The sequence below is a fragment of the Scatophagus argus genome, chromosome 19 (assembly GCF_020382885.2).
Source record: "Scatophagus argus isolate fScaArg1 chromosome 19, fScaArg1.pri, whole genome shotgun sequence".
In the NCBI taxonomy this organism is placed as follows: Eukaryota; Metazoa; Chordata; class Actinopteri; family Scatophagidae; genus Scatophagus; species Scatophagus argus.
Window position 1 is genome coordinate 3,817,036 of NC_058511.1, and position 13,614 is coordinate 3,830,649.

The 13,614-nt window shown below is 41.6% G+C and overlaps 2 protein-coding genes across 4 annotated transcripts in view; both read left to right on the forward strand.

Annotated features, from left to right (window-relative positions):
- The window catches only part of scara5 (scavenger receptor class A, member 5 (putative)), a 64,199-nt gene extending 57,755 nt beyond the window's left edge, over window positions 1-6,444 (forward strand). For both annotated transcript variants that reach the window (XM_046373257.1, XM_046373256.1), the window contains exon 12: window positions 1,912-6,444. In XM_046373257.1, coding sequence (XP_046229213.1) covers window positions 1,912-2,045 — 134 coding nt within the window. In that variant the 3' untranslated portion in view covers window positions 2,046-6,444. The remainder of the gene's footprint in view (window positions 1-1,911) is intronic.
- Window positions 6,445-9,442: 2,998 nt separating this feature from the next.
- pbk (PDZ binding kinase) lies at window positions 9,443-13,478 on the forward strand. Of its 2 annotated transcripts, XM_046373108.1 has the most exons (7): window positions 9,443-9,572; window positions 10,191-10,358; window positions 10,575-10,714; window positions 11,348-11,517; window positions 11,895-12,024; window positions 12,322-12,507; window positions 12,831-13,478. In XM_046373108.1, exons 2-7 carry the CDS (start codon window positions 10,192-10,194, stop codon window positions 13,061-13,063), a joined length of 1,026 nt encoding a protein of 341 aa, XP_046229064.1. In that variant the 5' UTR covers window positions 9,443-9,572; window position 10,191; the 3' UTR covers window positions 13,064-13,478. The 2 variants fall into 2 exon arrangements, with proteins under 2 accessions (XP_046229064.1, XP_046229065.1); XM_046373109.1 differs by lacking the exon at window positions 9,443-9,572 and having other exon boundaries at window positions 12,834-13,478.
- Window positions 13,479-13,614: the final 136 nt, after the last annotated feature.

Here is a 13,614-nt window from a genome sequence, read left to right on the forward strand (position 1 = left end):
TCACGTGTGCTGCAGCTTCGGTGAATTTTTAACAAACGTGCTTCAAACTTCTGCTTTTCAGACGTACCAAAAACGTGTGTCCCAGAGCTTAAAGCCACGTCATGAACAACAAAAAAATCAATCTGATTCTCGCGTTAAAGGATGCTTTTCCGCGGGGTAAAATCATCTGTAGTATGTCAGTTTGTTCTCTCTGAACATGCGTTACAGCTTAAGATAAAGTGTCCTAAAGCATTATGACGATTGTAACTAGCAGCTAAAGCTGTCAGACAAATGTACTGGAGTAAAATTACAATATTTGAGATGCCTTGGAGCATATAATGGAGATAGTCAGGTAAAGTGCAAGCTCCCCACTTCAGCACGCACCCCACCGCGGGAGCCATGACCACCCAGGAACAGTCATGGCTTTCCATCAGTGTACACTAATGAACTTTGCAACCTCTTGGTCTGTGTCTTGTTTTTCCTGGTTTATAAAGTCAGACATAAATTAAGGACGATGGATTTTACTCAGGAGGATTGAAAAACGGGTTCCTCACTGTGCGTGTTCCCATCTTTCCCCATTACACTCGCGATAATTTACTCTTCGGCCATCTTGATCCTGACAGCGCCTTGAACTTTTTGCCAGTGGTAGAAGAAATAAAAAGGAAGATGAAGAGTTGGGTTCAGATTATTTAAGACTGGCCTCATGAGCCTGCTGGCCTGAAGCTGAACTGGTGCTTTTGATTATTCTCCTGGTTTGGATTTACATTTTGTGCTTTAACTTTAACAAGATGATGTTTGTTTCCCTGCGTTCTCTTGTGTTTCCGAGCACCACGCTTTTGTTTGAGTTCCTCGCCGACAGCTCGGCACACCTGAGTGATGAGCAGCTATGATTTAGAGCAAAGCGGCAGTTAGTTCACGACTCCAGATGCTGCTGATGAGTCAGCCTCTCTTCTCACCTACAGCACATAAACCCTTTAGTTATGTGTCCTTAAACTGCATTATCAGCATGTGAGTAAAACCAAATGTTACTCGATCTCACTCTTATTCCCTCACAGCTGAGCGCCGTCTCTTCTGACCATGTAAAACTCACAAAACTGGGACTTTCTGGAGTCTCCAGGGATTCCAGTTTCACAAACAGGAACTAAGGTTTATAGTGAAAACAGTGCTGCCAAAAGCTCTGCTTACCAGCTGGAGTTGTGTATTTTATTGCCGGATACAATATTATCTGATCAACAGTTCTGTCAGGAAGCCCTGGAAGTACTTATTGTGTCAATCTGAAGGCTTGTATACACACACACACACACACACACGTAATGATGACACTTTCTGTGGAGATCAGTTTGCTGAAGGTCTCGGCATCTCGTAGCACTTGCCTTTAAGACCTGCAAGATTCTTCTTAAAGCTAAACATCTGGGCAACAAGCAGAGCATCGACTGAAGAGTCGCTAGTCTGCATGAGAAATTATTACACCAAACGCAAGAATTTACATTTCACATGTTAAGTAAGAAAACAACAAGAAGATATTGGGTACGGCTGCAGACGTGTTTCTCCTTCATACGACTACAGCGCAGCCAAAAGCTTTGTTAATGTCAGAGTCACTCGCTGAGCTCACGGTGTGTTTATACTAACTTGGTTGTTTATAGTTTGTTACCTGTACATTATGACCGCAGCTGAAATTCATTCATTCATTCACACTCAACAAGCGGCAGAGTATGAACGAAATGCGAGCAATAAAATCTGCGTGAAAGTGAAAAGCCAAATGGAAACAGATGGGGAGAAAGAAAAAGAAATAAACAAAACAAGAGCACAAAACAAGACGTGAACATAAGGACTCAGAGATGAAGCAAAGACTGCAAAGACGTTTTTAGGCGAGTTGACTGCCTGTTGAGCAAGTCTGTGGTACAATTATTTTTTTCTCTCCTTTCTGTGCAGGTACTGGTCTGATCTGGATGGATGATGTGGCTTGTACCGGGACCGAAGACACCATCCACCAGTGTAAGTTTCCTGGCTGGGGCAAAACCAACTGTGGCCACGTGGAGGATGCAGGTGTGACCTGCGCCGTCTAGTCCTTCACGACCCCCTGACACTGCTGCAGCGGCCGAGCATCTCTTCATGCAGTGCCTTAGACTTTTAAGAAGCTACAAGGAGCACAGCGTCCTCCCATTGCCAGGTGTGTCACATTAACAGTCCGTCGGTTTTTTCTTGGTTTTTGACAAACCTGCAAAGAAAATCTGCAGCTTTTTTTTTTGTTTTTTTGTTTTTTTTTTGGCGGTGGGGGGAGTTCATAGTTACACATTTAGCTACAAGACTGAATCACAGGAGCAAACTTTCAAACTCATCCATATGAGCTGGTACGCAGGGACGATCCTCAGCGAAGACCTGCGCTGTGGGAAAGAAGTTAATCCGACGACTTCATCGTCCCAGACTTCATCTCCAGGATCCTGAGGAGCCGAAACGGCACATAAAGAAACAAGACGGTCACTGACTAATTGATGTTTCATTTACAGGCAGCTGCTCTTCACAATATTATTTAGGAATGGCTTTTCACTGATGCTAAACATACTCAGTATTGCCTTATTATATATCATGTAGCCTTACCCAGCAAGCGGTCACTTGAGGATTTGCATGTCCAAAGAGGTTTGAGTCGAGTTAAAACTGGACCAAAACCGGACAAACTGTGTTTTTTTGTTGCCCCGTGTGGTTTTGCGGAAAGGGTTATCAGCCGCTGCAGTTGATGAAGTGATCCTGACGAGCAGATGAGTATAAACAGATGGATGCATGGACGCCTGCCCTGTACGATTTACAGCCGTGGGTTTGTCAGTGCAAGCTGCCAAAAGTTAGGTTGTTTCAGCATTAATGCATATGTGTATGCACACACACACACACACACACACATGCATGCACACACACAAAAGTTTTTTTTCTCCTTTGAGCTTTATGCCTCTCTCACTGGGGTTTAATCTTTATGGCTGCCCGCAGTCCAAAAAGGCTGGCACCTCTCAAGCGTCCTTGCTCATTTGTGCTTCTGAGCCAACAGGAGACATCAAGGCTGGATTAAAATATACACAGGAGCCTGTCTCTGCATATCTGAAGAAGGGAAACAGTTTTAGGGCACCTTTTAAAACATGCAAAACTCACAAACATACAACATACAACAACATACGTTCTTCCCCCCGTAAGGAGCTGCATGTGATCCCATAGTCTTTTTATGAAAATTAATCTGCACACATGATGTTTGCGTCCATACGAGGAAGCCCAGAAAAAAAAAACGTTGGATTTGAATTTGACTTTTCATTCCAGCTCGGCCAGAAATGGCTCTCTCTACCTCGTGTTCATGTGCCTCAGTGCTGTTTTTAACCATCACTCTGCCACAGGAGAAGGCAAATTATAGAAGGAAAAAAGGGGGGAGTCTGAGGGAAGGGAAAATGAGGTGAGAAACCAGACTCAGTAGACTGATGTGTCTCCAGAGAAGCAGGAGGAAGACAAAAAGGGACTCACTTGATAGTTTTTTGTCGTACCTTTAGGATTTGACTCCCAACAGCACTGACTGGTTGACTCGTTCATCATTTTCATTCGCTCATCCTTAACTGCAAGGTTTGTAAAGTGTTTGATAAAAGCAATAATGAATATTTCTCACAGGGCACTCTTTGACACCAATAGCAGAATGTGTGGCTGCCTCTATCCCAGGTACATTATATCATTATTATGCACTTTACAGCTGAAAACATCAGATGATCAATCAGCGAGATGATCAGCAGTAAATTAATCAGCTACGTTTTCTGGCTACGGCTTCTCGAATATTTGCTGCTTTTGTCCGTTTGTTGCTGTTGGTTGGAGAAAACAAGACATTTGAAAATGTCAGATGTGCTCTGAGAAATCTGACATTTTTCACCGTTTTTGCTTGTTTTATGAACCAAGCTAGCAATCTGTTAATCGGGAAAACAACTGGCAGATAGATCAGTTGTGAACACAATCATTAGATGCTTGACTTGATGCCTTGTAGCGGTCAGACTTTGAACCAGCGCACATCACAGATGCAGCAGATATCTCAGATGTCAGGCGGGAGGAATTCTTCACTCAGTGAGTTAAAGTGAAAATTCAGCAAAATAAAGCAGCTGACGACAATGGAGCCTCTTCGCGAAGAACAACAGGAACAAAGCGAACACAAGACGGTACAAGTTATGTTCAGGACGTTTTGTTTTGGGGTTGTTTTTTTTTTCTCTACGTTGTTATGAGTGAATGGAACACATTAAAGCTTAACAAGGCTGCAGAGTTTTATGCTTTCCAGCTAATGTGTGCATGATTGAGTGTAATCCTCTAAAACACACACACACACACACACACACACACACACACTCAGTATCTGCTCTGTTTCTCTGTGCAGCACCACACTGCAGCTGAGTGCATGCAGGCCTGATCCTCATGTCTCTTCTTCATCTTCTGGAGGCGTCGTGTTACGTTACACACAACGCTTTCACTGTGGAGTTGGTACATAAAGCTCTGCCTGTCTAACACAACAGCCAAAGATAACACCAAGGGCTCCTTTGGTGTATTTTCTACTCTGCTTATTTGTCATCTCCTCTGTTTCAACCAGGGAAGCAAGCAAAATATTATGGAGTGAAATTCCTCTGAAACATTTACTCAGAAAATACTTTGTGTTTACACAGGTTTGAGTCTGTTTTATTCCACGATATTGATAGGAACACGCCTTTAATGTTCATTAAAGCTCCGTTGTACAATAAAGAGTCTTGATACAAGCAGGAAGTCAATGCAGCTCACTCATGGCGGCGTTCCCAGCTTTTGTTTCCACGCCTGTCTGCCACTGAGGAGATGCAGTTTATCAGCTTATTTGCCATTTCCTTACTCACTCAAGAGCTCCAAAGTGGGAGAAGTAAAGACGTCCAAGTGAAAATAGATAAATATCCTGACTTTTTCTATCCTCAGAGTGTGATGTTTGCTGGAAAAATACTGAGTGTTTGATCTACTCTGATCTCACTCCTCGTTGTTCTCGGTGTCCTCCAGCAGATTGGACTGGAGCTCGCATAACAGAAGTAAAACCTGTTTATGGCAGGAGCTTCTCTCATCCGTGACCATGACGTTAATGATCTTGGCCCCCCAAGATCATTAACGTCATGGTGGTGGTGGGAGGGGCAGCAGCCGAGGTTAACTACAGCTGCTTATCGTGTCCGGAGATTACTGCGGTGAATTTGAGTAACTATGTGGTGTTACATCTAAGATGTTTTAGTTACAGATAAATTAGGTGATAAGTGATAAGGATTGTTGCTGTGTGCACTTTCCAAATCAGACCTCATTTCCTGTGTATGGATTACATTACCTTTGTGTTCTGCTATCAAGAGGAGGTCAGACAGGACATGATGATAAAATTTGAGTATGTTTTTATTAAGCAGATTAATGAGAAAATATCAGAATCCCCTGCGGCCTGTTTGCATATGAAGAAGACACTCAGAGGTGCAGTTTATTTTGATGAGGGTTCCTGACAACATGGCTGCCGACCTTCATCTCCTGGTGTAACGTTGCTGCTTCGGGGAGATGCTGCAGTTTACATGTAGGGGATAATCACACAATAATAATCACAGGGGATAAACTGGACTGTAGTTTATTCCTTTTGTTTTTCTTCACTGCTTCTGATTGGAGAAACACGTTTGTCACTGCGACTGTGAAATTAGAGCAGCCCAGTCACCTATCAGAACCTTATGGGCCCAGTTCACGCAGCAGAGGCGCCACCAGCGTCCCCTCGAGTTGACCGTCTCCCCGCGGCCAAATGTGTTTCGGCTGACGTCCGTTCTCCGTGAAGTTGCAGCCTATCAGATGTCAGAAGGATAAAAGTGTTGTGATGTGACTTCCTGATTGGCTAGAGGCCCACTGACCTCACATCAAGGCTTCGAGCCCCATCGGGGGTCACATACCTCGAATGCTTTGACTTTGAGAACGTAAAGCAGTCTAATGTCATTACCTTTGAAAGTGAGAACACATCGCAGACTAAGTGCACTTAACCACTTAAATGTCTTTTTTTTAATCTGTGTCTATTTTTGTTGTACAAAAACCTGCTACTCTGGCTCATAACGGCTCTATTCATATACGCGTGTCTGTTTTTTATTACATTGTGCTGGTCATACAAGGGCTCTGGAGTTAACAACTTAAGTGCAAAAATAAAAGCCTAAATCAAACATAAGTTATAAAGTTCTTCACGTTTGCTTTAAAAAGTACACATTTTACTCCATGTTCTGTTGATTGTACCACTAAAATGCTGTATATGCACTGCTGAAATAATAATAATAATAATAAAAAAGTAGATTTGTTTAAACAGGTGAACTCTGTTATTCCCGAAAACACTGAGAGGAGGTGAATTGGAAACAGGCACTTTTAGGATGTCAACAGGTGAAGCGAGAGGGAGGAAGCTGACTCCCCTGTGTGTGAGTGTGTGTGTGTGTGTGTGTGTGTGTGTGCGTGCGTGTTCAGGCACATGATTCATGATTACAAACACCCGAGCTCATGGATGTGTACACCACGTATGTGCCTTGACTGACAGCTCTGAACAGTAATCACAGGTATGAACGTTTCCACATGTGAAGCTGATGACTGGCTGAAAAATCACCTGATCTCCGACACACATGGCCGACAGTCAGGACAAACTCCACCGAGCAGGTTTGACTGGGGTCAACGTGGTTTCACTTATCCCCCAGGAGGGTTAGATTTTATTCGTTTTTATTTGGCCCAGTAAAATGTAAAGGTTTGGTAAAAGTTTGACACATCCTGAGATCTTTTTTGCTTTTGTGTTGTTTACGTGGCCTTTATGAAGACACGTTGCAGATGAAACTTAGACAGGAACTGTGTAATTTAGCAAGTTTAGTTTGCATAAACTGAACTTCATGTTCCTTCTAATTTAGTTAAGTTTTTTTTTATTCTTTTAAAATAACAATATAATTTTAAAAGATTTTAATTTGATTTATCAGGCTTCTTAATAAATTGCTCTTTCGATCGAAAACTGTTTCTTCCCAGAACGTTTCTTAAAGCAAAACATTTTTGTAACGCTGACATTCAAGGTTCATTGCTGACCTTGGAAACAAACGTCGTTAAAACAATTTCACCCTGTGAATCTTTACACACGAATCGGTCTGAAAAAGTCTGCAAAATGAAAAATAAAAAGAATGCAAAGGGACTAATTTTGGGATGTTGAATGTATTTTACGTCCACTTTTCCTATTGGTTTAGTTGTTCAAAAAATAGTTGAAGCTTCCCATAAGGCTGGAGGCTGTGAAGCCCACATATGGATGTGATATCAACATACTGTTTGGTTTGTGGTTCATGAGTCCTGGATTCCTTTAAGTTCTATTTTATATATATATGAGTGTGGTTCAAACAATTCTGAATTCATTGTCTTTGTTTGCATTTTTATTATAGACATATTTTCTGTCCCATATGTGAGCAAAACATCTGGCTGTGTCTGCGTGAAATTTAGACAGGACCGAAGATGTACAGTTTTAACTCCAACAAGGTTTGGTTTGCGTCTGCCTTCAGGAATAAATCCAGACTTCGTGCTCCTGAACTGCTAATTTAATGCCGTCTTTTTCCTCTACTGTTCATGCACAGTTTCAAGGCCTTCATTTGTCAGTTGGGTCCACATGAGGTCCATTTAGCTGTTCTGGGCTTTCCATCATATCACATGATAGGAAATCAGCTGCTCTCCAAGATGAAGAATCAAATTTGAACCTCAGCTGTTGTGCCAACATGGATAAGAAGTCCTCAAATTGCTCAGAAAAATGAAAATTGATTTGATACACAATTCCTGTTCAGTTTGAAAAGCTCCAGAGCAGCTACCAAACGGACCTTGTGGTGACACTCTTTCCTCGGTTTCTGAGAAATGTCGTCCTGGCTTTCATAAAACTGTAATAATCTTGAAGAAATCACAGGACTGGCTGAGCGTGCTTGTACACACAAAGAACACACACATTTATATGCACATAAACTCAGGGAAGTTTTACAAAAAAAGTGAGTAAACTATGCTCATGCAATATCAACACAGAGTGACTGATGTTAACCTCCTTTGAGCTGCATGCAAATGACTTCAGAAAGACGAGCTGACTCACACAACAATCCTCTTATTCTTGTACAAACCAGCTCATGTTATTATGTATTTGTTCCCCACTTGATCATGACAGCAAGCATCCTCTGCTCTTTCTTTCTGACTGTTTCTCTGTGGTCTCGGCAACCCATCCTTATTCTATAAAATGCACCATAACATGTGGCAGCAGAGCCCACAAACATGAGCTCATTTCCCTTCAGGGGCAGCGAGGAATGGGGAGAAAGCAATAGTCCCAGTCTTCCCATCCATGTCCATTTATCATCAGACCACATTCCTGCTCCTCTTCCTCATAATGAAACGGTTATCCCTCTGCACAATGAAGAGAGCGAGCTGGGAACATCTGCAGTATGTGAAGGAGATGGAACAAAAATGGGATCACGAGAGTCGAGGTCGAGGGCACCATCTGAATGAGGAAATTCTTTCGGACGAGTTCCTGACGTAAAGGAGAGGACGGACGCATGCTGTGAAGTGAAAATTACAACAAGTCTCTTCTTATCTGCCTCTTGTTGCCCACATGTGCCCTTGGAGATAACGGAAGCTTCAGTGGTATAATAACTTTGAATCACTTTAATATCGATCGATAATAATTTGATTATCAATCAGTTATTAGGAGTTGTGGTCGAAAAAAGGCCTGAAATACTGATTTCCAAAAGCACTACATGGATAACAATAAAAGAAAAGCCATCATCAAGTGGACTGAGACACAACTAGAAAAGTGGAGTACAGGACCAGTAGGTTTTCAAAACTCAGTATATGGAGAAAAAAAGAAAAAAGCAAAAGGCTGGTGAGAATTAGCTTGATTTTAATTTGTAAAGGCCAGAGAACAATGTCGATTATTGGAAATAATCATCATCAATCATCATCTCTCTTATCATCATCACTGTTACTATTAAGATTAAGTATGCTCCGTGTTTTCGTTTCAGTTTCTAGTGAATGATCAGGGTTTATTATTATTTATGTTTTAGTCTTTTCATTGATTTTATTATCTATTTGGTGGTTAATACATAATTTTGAGTTTTGATTTTTTAGTACCTAATGTATCTATAGTTATTGACAATAATCAATTGATGAAAATGCTTCATATATGATAAACTGATGGAAATTAATTTAGCAATTATGCAATCTTGCAGACCAACTCGCAAGCTACTACCATAACAGACTGTTATTTTATGACATGACTGACCTCTGCTGGTGAGAATCTGTATTGCAACTGCAACAGATTTAAAAATTATGTTGAAATGATTTTAAAATAACATTGTACTCTTCCTTTATATGCACAGTGGGCTATTTACTTTACACTCCATAAAGTGTCTTTAAACAAAGAAAACCGGCATGTACGTCCATCCTCTGCTGTTGTCGTTTTCAAACGCAAAAGATGTTGTGTCTGATTTGTGCCTCTGCGGCATCCGTCCAGCGACGGGGGCAACATTTTGAATGTTCGGCGCGTTTCAACTGCTGCAGTTGTCCTGTGACAGTGGGTGAAAACGCAGGTAATGTTACATTTAACGATTAAATGATAAAGTTATCTGTCTGAAAACATTATAAAGATAAGCTAAATCGCGCTGTCTCCTGATCTTACAAATGATTTAGTATCAAATCTAACTGTCGGTTGACGTTTGTTTTAGCTGCTCTGACGTTAGGTTTGGGCATTACCGGTCGCCATTGAATAAAAGTTCGCTAAATAATATTGTATTGTTAACAAACAAGTCATCTCACAGTTGATGAAGTTTTTAATTTGATTTTTGCCGCTGACAAACACGATTCGGAGGCATTTTACGTTAACGCCACTTCACAACGCCATTAGTAAAGAGAATTATGCCAGCCTCCATTCAAAATCTGACTTTTTATTGTAGTTTTAAGTAGTCATGAAAAAGTATAAGTTTATACATCTTGACTGGAACATGAGATGATGATGAGACTTCAAACTTTATTTCGGCCTGTATCACATTCGCCTACTTCTTCTTAAACTTAAATATTACCTTTTTAAAGTCATGCTAAGCTAACATTATAGAAACGTTAATGCTACTTTAGCCAGTCGGTTTACTTAATTTAGTTCACAGTGCAGCTCAGTATGGATAAATGTCATGTGATTACGTTTCTCTGGGCAGAATGGCCTCCCCTGACACCTGCGCTGATGAGGGCGCGTTCAAGACTCCTAAAAACGTCCGAGTCAGGACCTTTGGATGCAACGGAGGGACCCCAGTCACCATCCCGGCTTCACCTTTCATGAAGAAGTTGGGCTGTGGGACTGGCGTCAACGTTTACCTCATGGACAGGTTTGAAGCGGTGGACTGAAACACTGGACCTTAAGTCTACCCAGACCTTGCAAATATATCTTCAGTATAAATTGTTAATAAAATGTCTTATCGTAAAATCATTGCTCAGTAGTGTCGTTTCCCCGGTTATTTTGTAGATGCCTTGTCATGTATGTGCATAAATATTATACAAACAAAGCGGTTTAACGTATGTGTTGTTGTTCAAATTAATCCTAGAAAGGGAAAGTTGAATGCGTCTCCCTGGGCCATCAAGAAGATCAACAGCAAGTGCGCCACCAAACAGAAGCAGGTTTACCAGAAGCGCCTGAATGAGGAGGCGAAGGTCCTAAAGGGAATCAGTCATCCAAACATTGTTGGTAAGACATGACTGCAGGCTCATGATACCTTACTTTACACTGGCCAGTTTAACGGACAGTTTTATGTTCTTTAGAAAAGAATACATAGATGAATTATTGCATACTTCCATAGAAATGCTTTTAAGAGGCATATTGCACTTAATATACATATCACAGATGATGTTAACATTTATAAAAGCCTCCCAGTATTTACTCCAAAGGAAAATCAACACAACTCGCCCACTAAGTTGGCCACTAGGTTCAATATTTCATTGTGATTTTCATCTATTTTCTATATTTTGAAACATGCAGGGGGACATACCATTCATTCAGGTTAAGTGGATAAATGTGGCAGCAAATGCTGAAATTTTATGGCTTGTCAGGCCTCATTCAGACTAAATTAGGTATTCGGGCCGTTAGTGCATTAGTGTGGGAGGACACAACAGGGAGAGTACGTTGTTTGGTCCCTGAACTCCACCTGGATAGCACCCAGTTTCCACGTCCCAGCTTGGGAGCAACAGCTCTTCCAGAGAGGCTTTCTCTGAACTGTCACCTCCTGAACGCACCGCACTCAAAACGAACCACTGGTGTTTTCACTGGAAGTTTGGAATTAATGGCTCACGTCTTCAGTCTTGTTTATGTGTTTATATCCAGGGTTTCGTGCCTTCGCCACGGCCAGAGATGGATCAAAGTGCCTGGCCATGGAGTATGGAGGAGAGCAGTCCCTCAATGACCTCATAGAGAAGAGGAGGGAGGACGGCCTGAAAGCTTTCCCAGCTGCCAACATAGAAAAAGTAGCACTGCATGTTGCTCGTGGCCTTCAGGTAAATCATGGTATCCTGACAATTCATTTTTTGACTGTTACTTGAAGAGTAGGATGAAGGAAAAATGATGCACCTGAATTATATATAAATGAAATATACAAAAAGTATGTTTTATTTTCTGAGTTTCATTGCTATTAATTTCTTATATTTAAAAAACATAAGAATGTGATACATGTTCATAATATGATTTTTAATAAAATGTCCTTGAGGATTCATAGAAACCCCCTCAAAACATCAGTGTTTCATTCTTTGTCGTATTTGTCTCCTCTTGACGTGAGCCAACCTTTTGTTTTCAGTTGGCAAATGAAGACTGTTTAACAAAACAAATTCAGCACAGAAGTCCTGAGTGTCAGGAAGACTTTTGTTTCTCTCCACAGTATCTTCACAATGAGAAGAAGCTGCTGCACGGCGACATGAAATCGTGTAATGTTGTCATCAAGGGCGACTTTGAGACTGTCAAGATCTGCGACGTTGGCGTGTCTCTGCAGCTGGACGAGAACATGCGAGGTAACGACTGCATTTGTGGAAATCAAATTGCATTCATAAAATCAACCAAGGAACTTTGATGTGAAGCTCAGAAGGCATCTGAAACTGGCATCTCCAAGGCATCTCCAAGGTCCTCAAACGCATTTCTGTGTGTTAAAAGTCTGAAAAGAGCTGTTCAACCCAGAAACCCTGTTGCTGTGGGAAAATGAGCTTTGTGTTTTAAAAATAACACAATCCCTTTTGGTTTTTAGAAATTAAACTGTCATTCGGACCAATTAGAGTTTAATTAAAGCTGTTTTGTCCTCTCGATGTCCTCAGTGTCGGATCCAAAGGCGGAGTACATCGGCACGGAGCCGTGGAAACCGAAGGAAGCTCTGGATGAGGGAGGAGAGATCACCGACAAGGCAGACATCTTCGCCTTCGGTTTGACTCTGTGGGAGATGATGACGCTGGCGATGCCTCATCTGGAGATGCTAGAGGACGATGATGATGAAGAGGATGAAGGTGAGGCGCTCTTTGGCTTCAGGAATCTTAGATGATAAAACAGAAAATGACAAAAAAAAAAAAAAAAGAAACAAGTTTTGTCTTGTAGTCTCTAAAAAGCCTTCAAACAATATGAAAAAGAAGTTTTACACAAATCCTGTTTGCAACATAATCAATCATAATTGTGTTTTCCTCATGATTCACAAGCTAAAACAGTTCTGGGAGCCTTGCAGCTCAAAAATAAAATAAGCAGAACTTCCTGTCATAGATTTTCTGACAGCACAAGCAGCTTCACTCATGCAGCCCAACTGAGTGTTGTTTAAAACCCTGCGTTTGCATTTCAGAAGACTCGATCGAGGAGAGTTTCGATGAGGACGCCTACTACGAGAAGCTGGGGACGAGGCCGCCGCTGGACGCCGAGGCTCTGGGCAGCTCGTACCGGAGGATGGTGGAGCTGTTCTGTCTCTGCACGGAGGAAGACCCCAAGAGGAGGCCCTCAGCCAGCCAGATCGTCCAGGCTCTGGAGAGCAACGCCCTGCTGGATAAAACGCCCGGTGAGGTGATCGTAATCGACTGATTTACGCAACTAATTCTACGAGTTAGGAATGCTGTCAGGCACTCAGGATCCAGGATTTTCAGTTGAAATGACGGGTTAAGGGATATTTGTCAGGGATTTATATTAGAAAACTGCAGACTATATGGACACAACCTGAAAACTCTGCCAGCTTATGCAATTTACTCGTTTATTTGTACTCATTTAGATGTGGGGAAAAGTAAGAGCTGAGCGCAGACACAGGAACTCGTCAGAGTATCAGTTAACTTGAAATGAGCTGCAAAAGCTACCTGTAATCTCCATACTGCTCATCTTTATCGAATGACAGTCTGTCACTTCTTTGTGTTGCGGTATTTTTTTCCCATGGTGTAAATGTTTTTATGTTCTTTATTCATGTACGTTTGTGTGTCAGCGCTTCTGTAAACTTTACTTCCTGCTATCCTAAGTGATCCTGTGTTTTTATTTTACCTGCAGGGTTAACAAGGTCTCTGCTTAACAGCAATCTGCATTATGCACACATGCTTTTTGTTTTTAGTAACCGAAAGCGCACCTGTTGATTTTAATTCTGAAATTTA

Coding starts and splice junctions, on each gene's coding strand:
- pbk (XM_046373108.1), top strand. CDS start 10,192: ATGGCCTCCCCTGACACCTGCGCTGATGAGGGCGCGTTCAAGACTCCT. Junction 10,359..10,574: donor AACGTTTACCTCATGGACAG/GTTTGAAGCGGT, acceptor AATTAATCCTAG/AAAGGGAAAGTTGAATGCGT. Junction 12,508..12,830: donor TGATGATGAAGAGGATGAAG/GTGAGGCGCTCT, acceptor TTTGCATTTCAG/AAGACTCGATCGAGGAGAGT.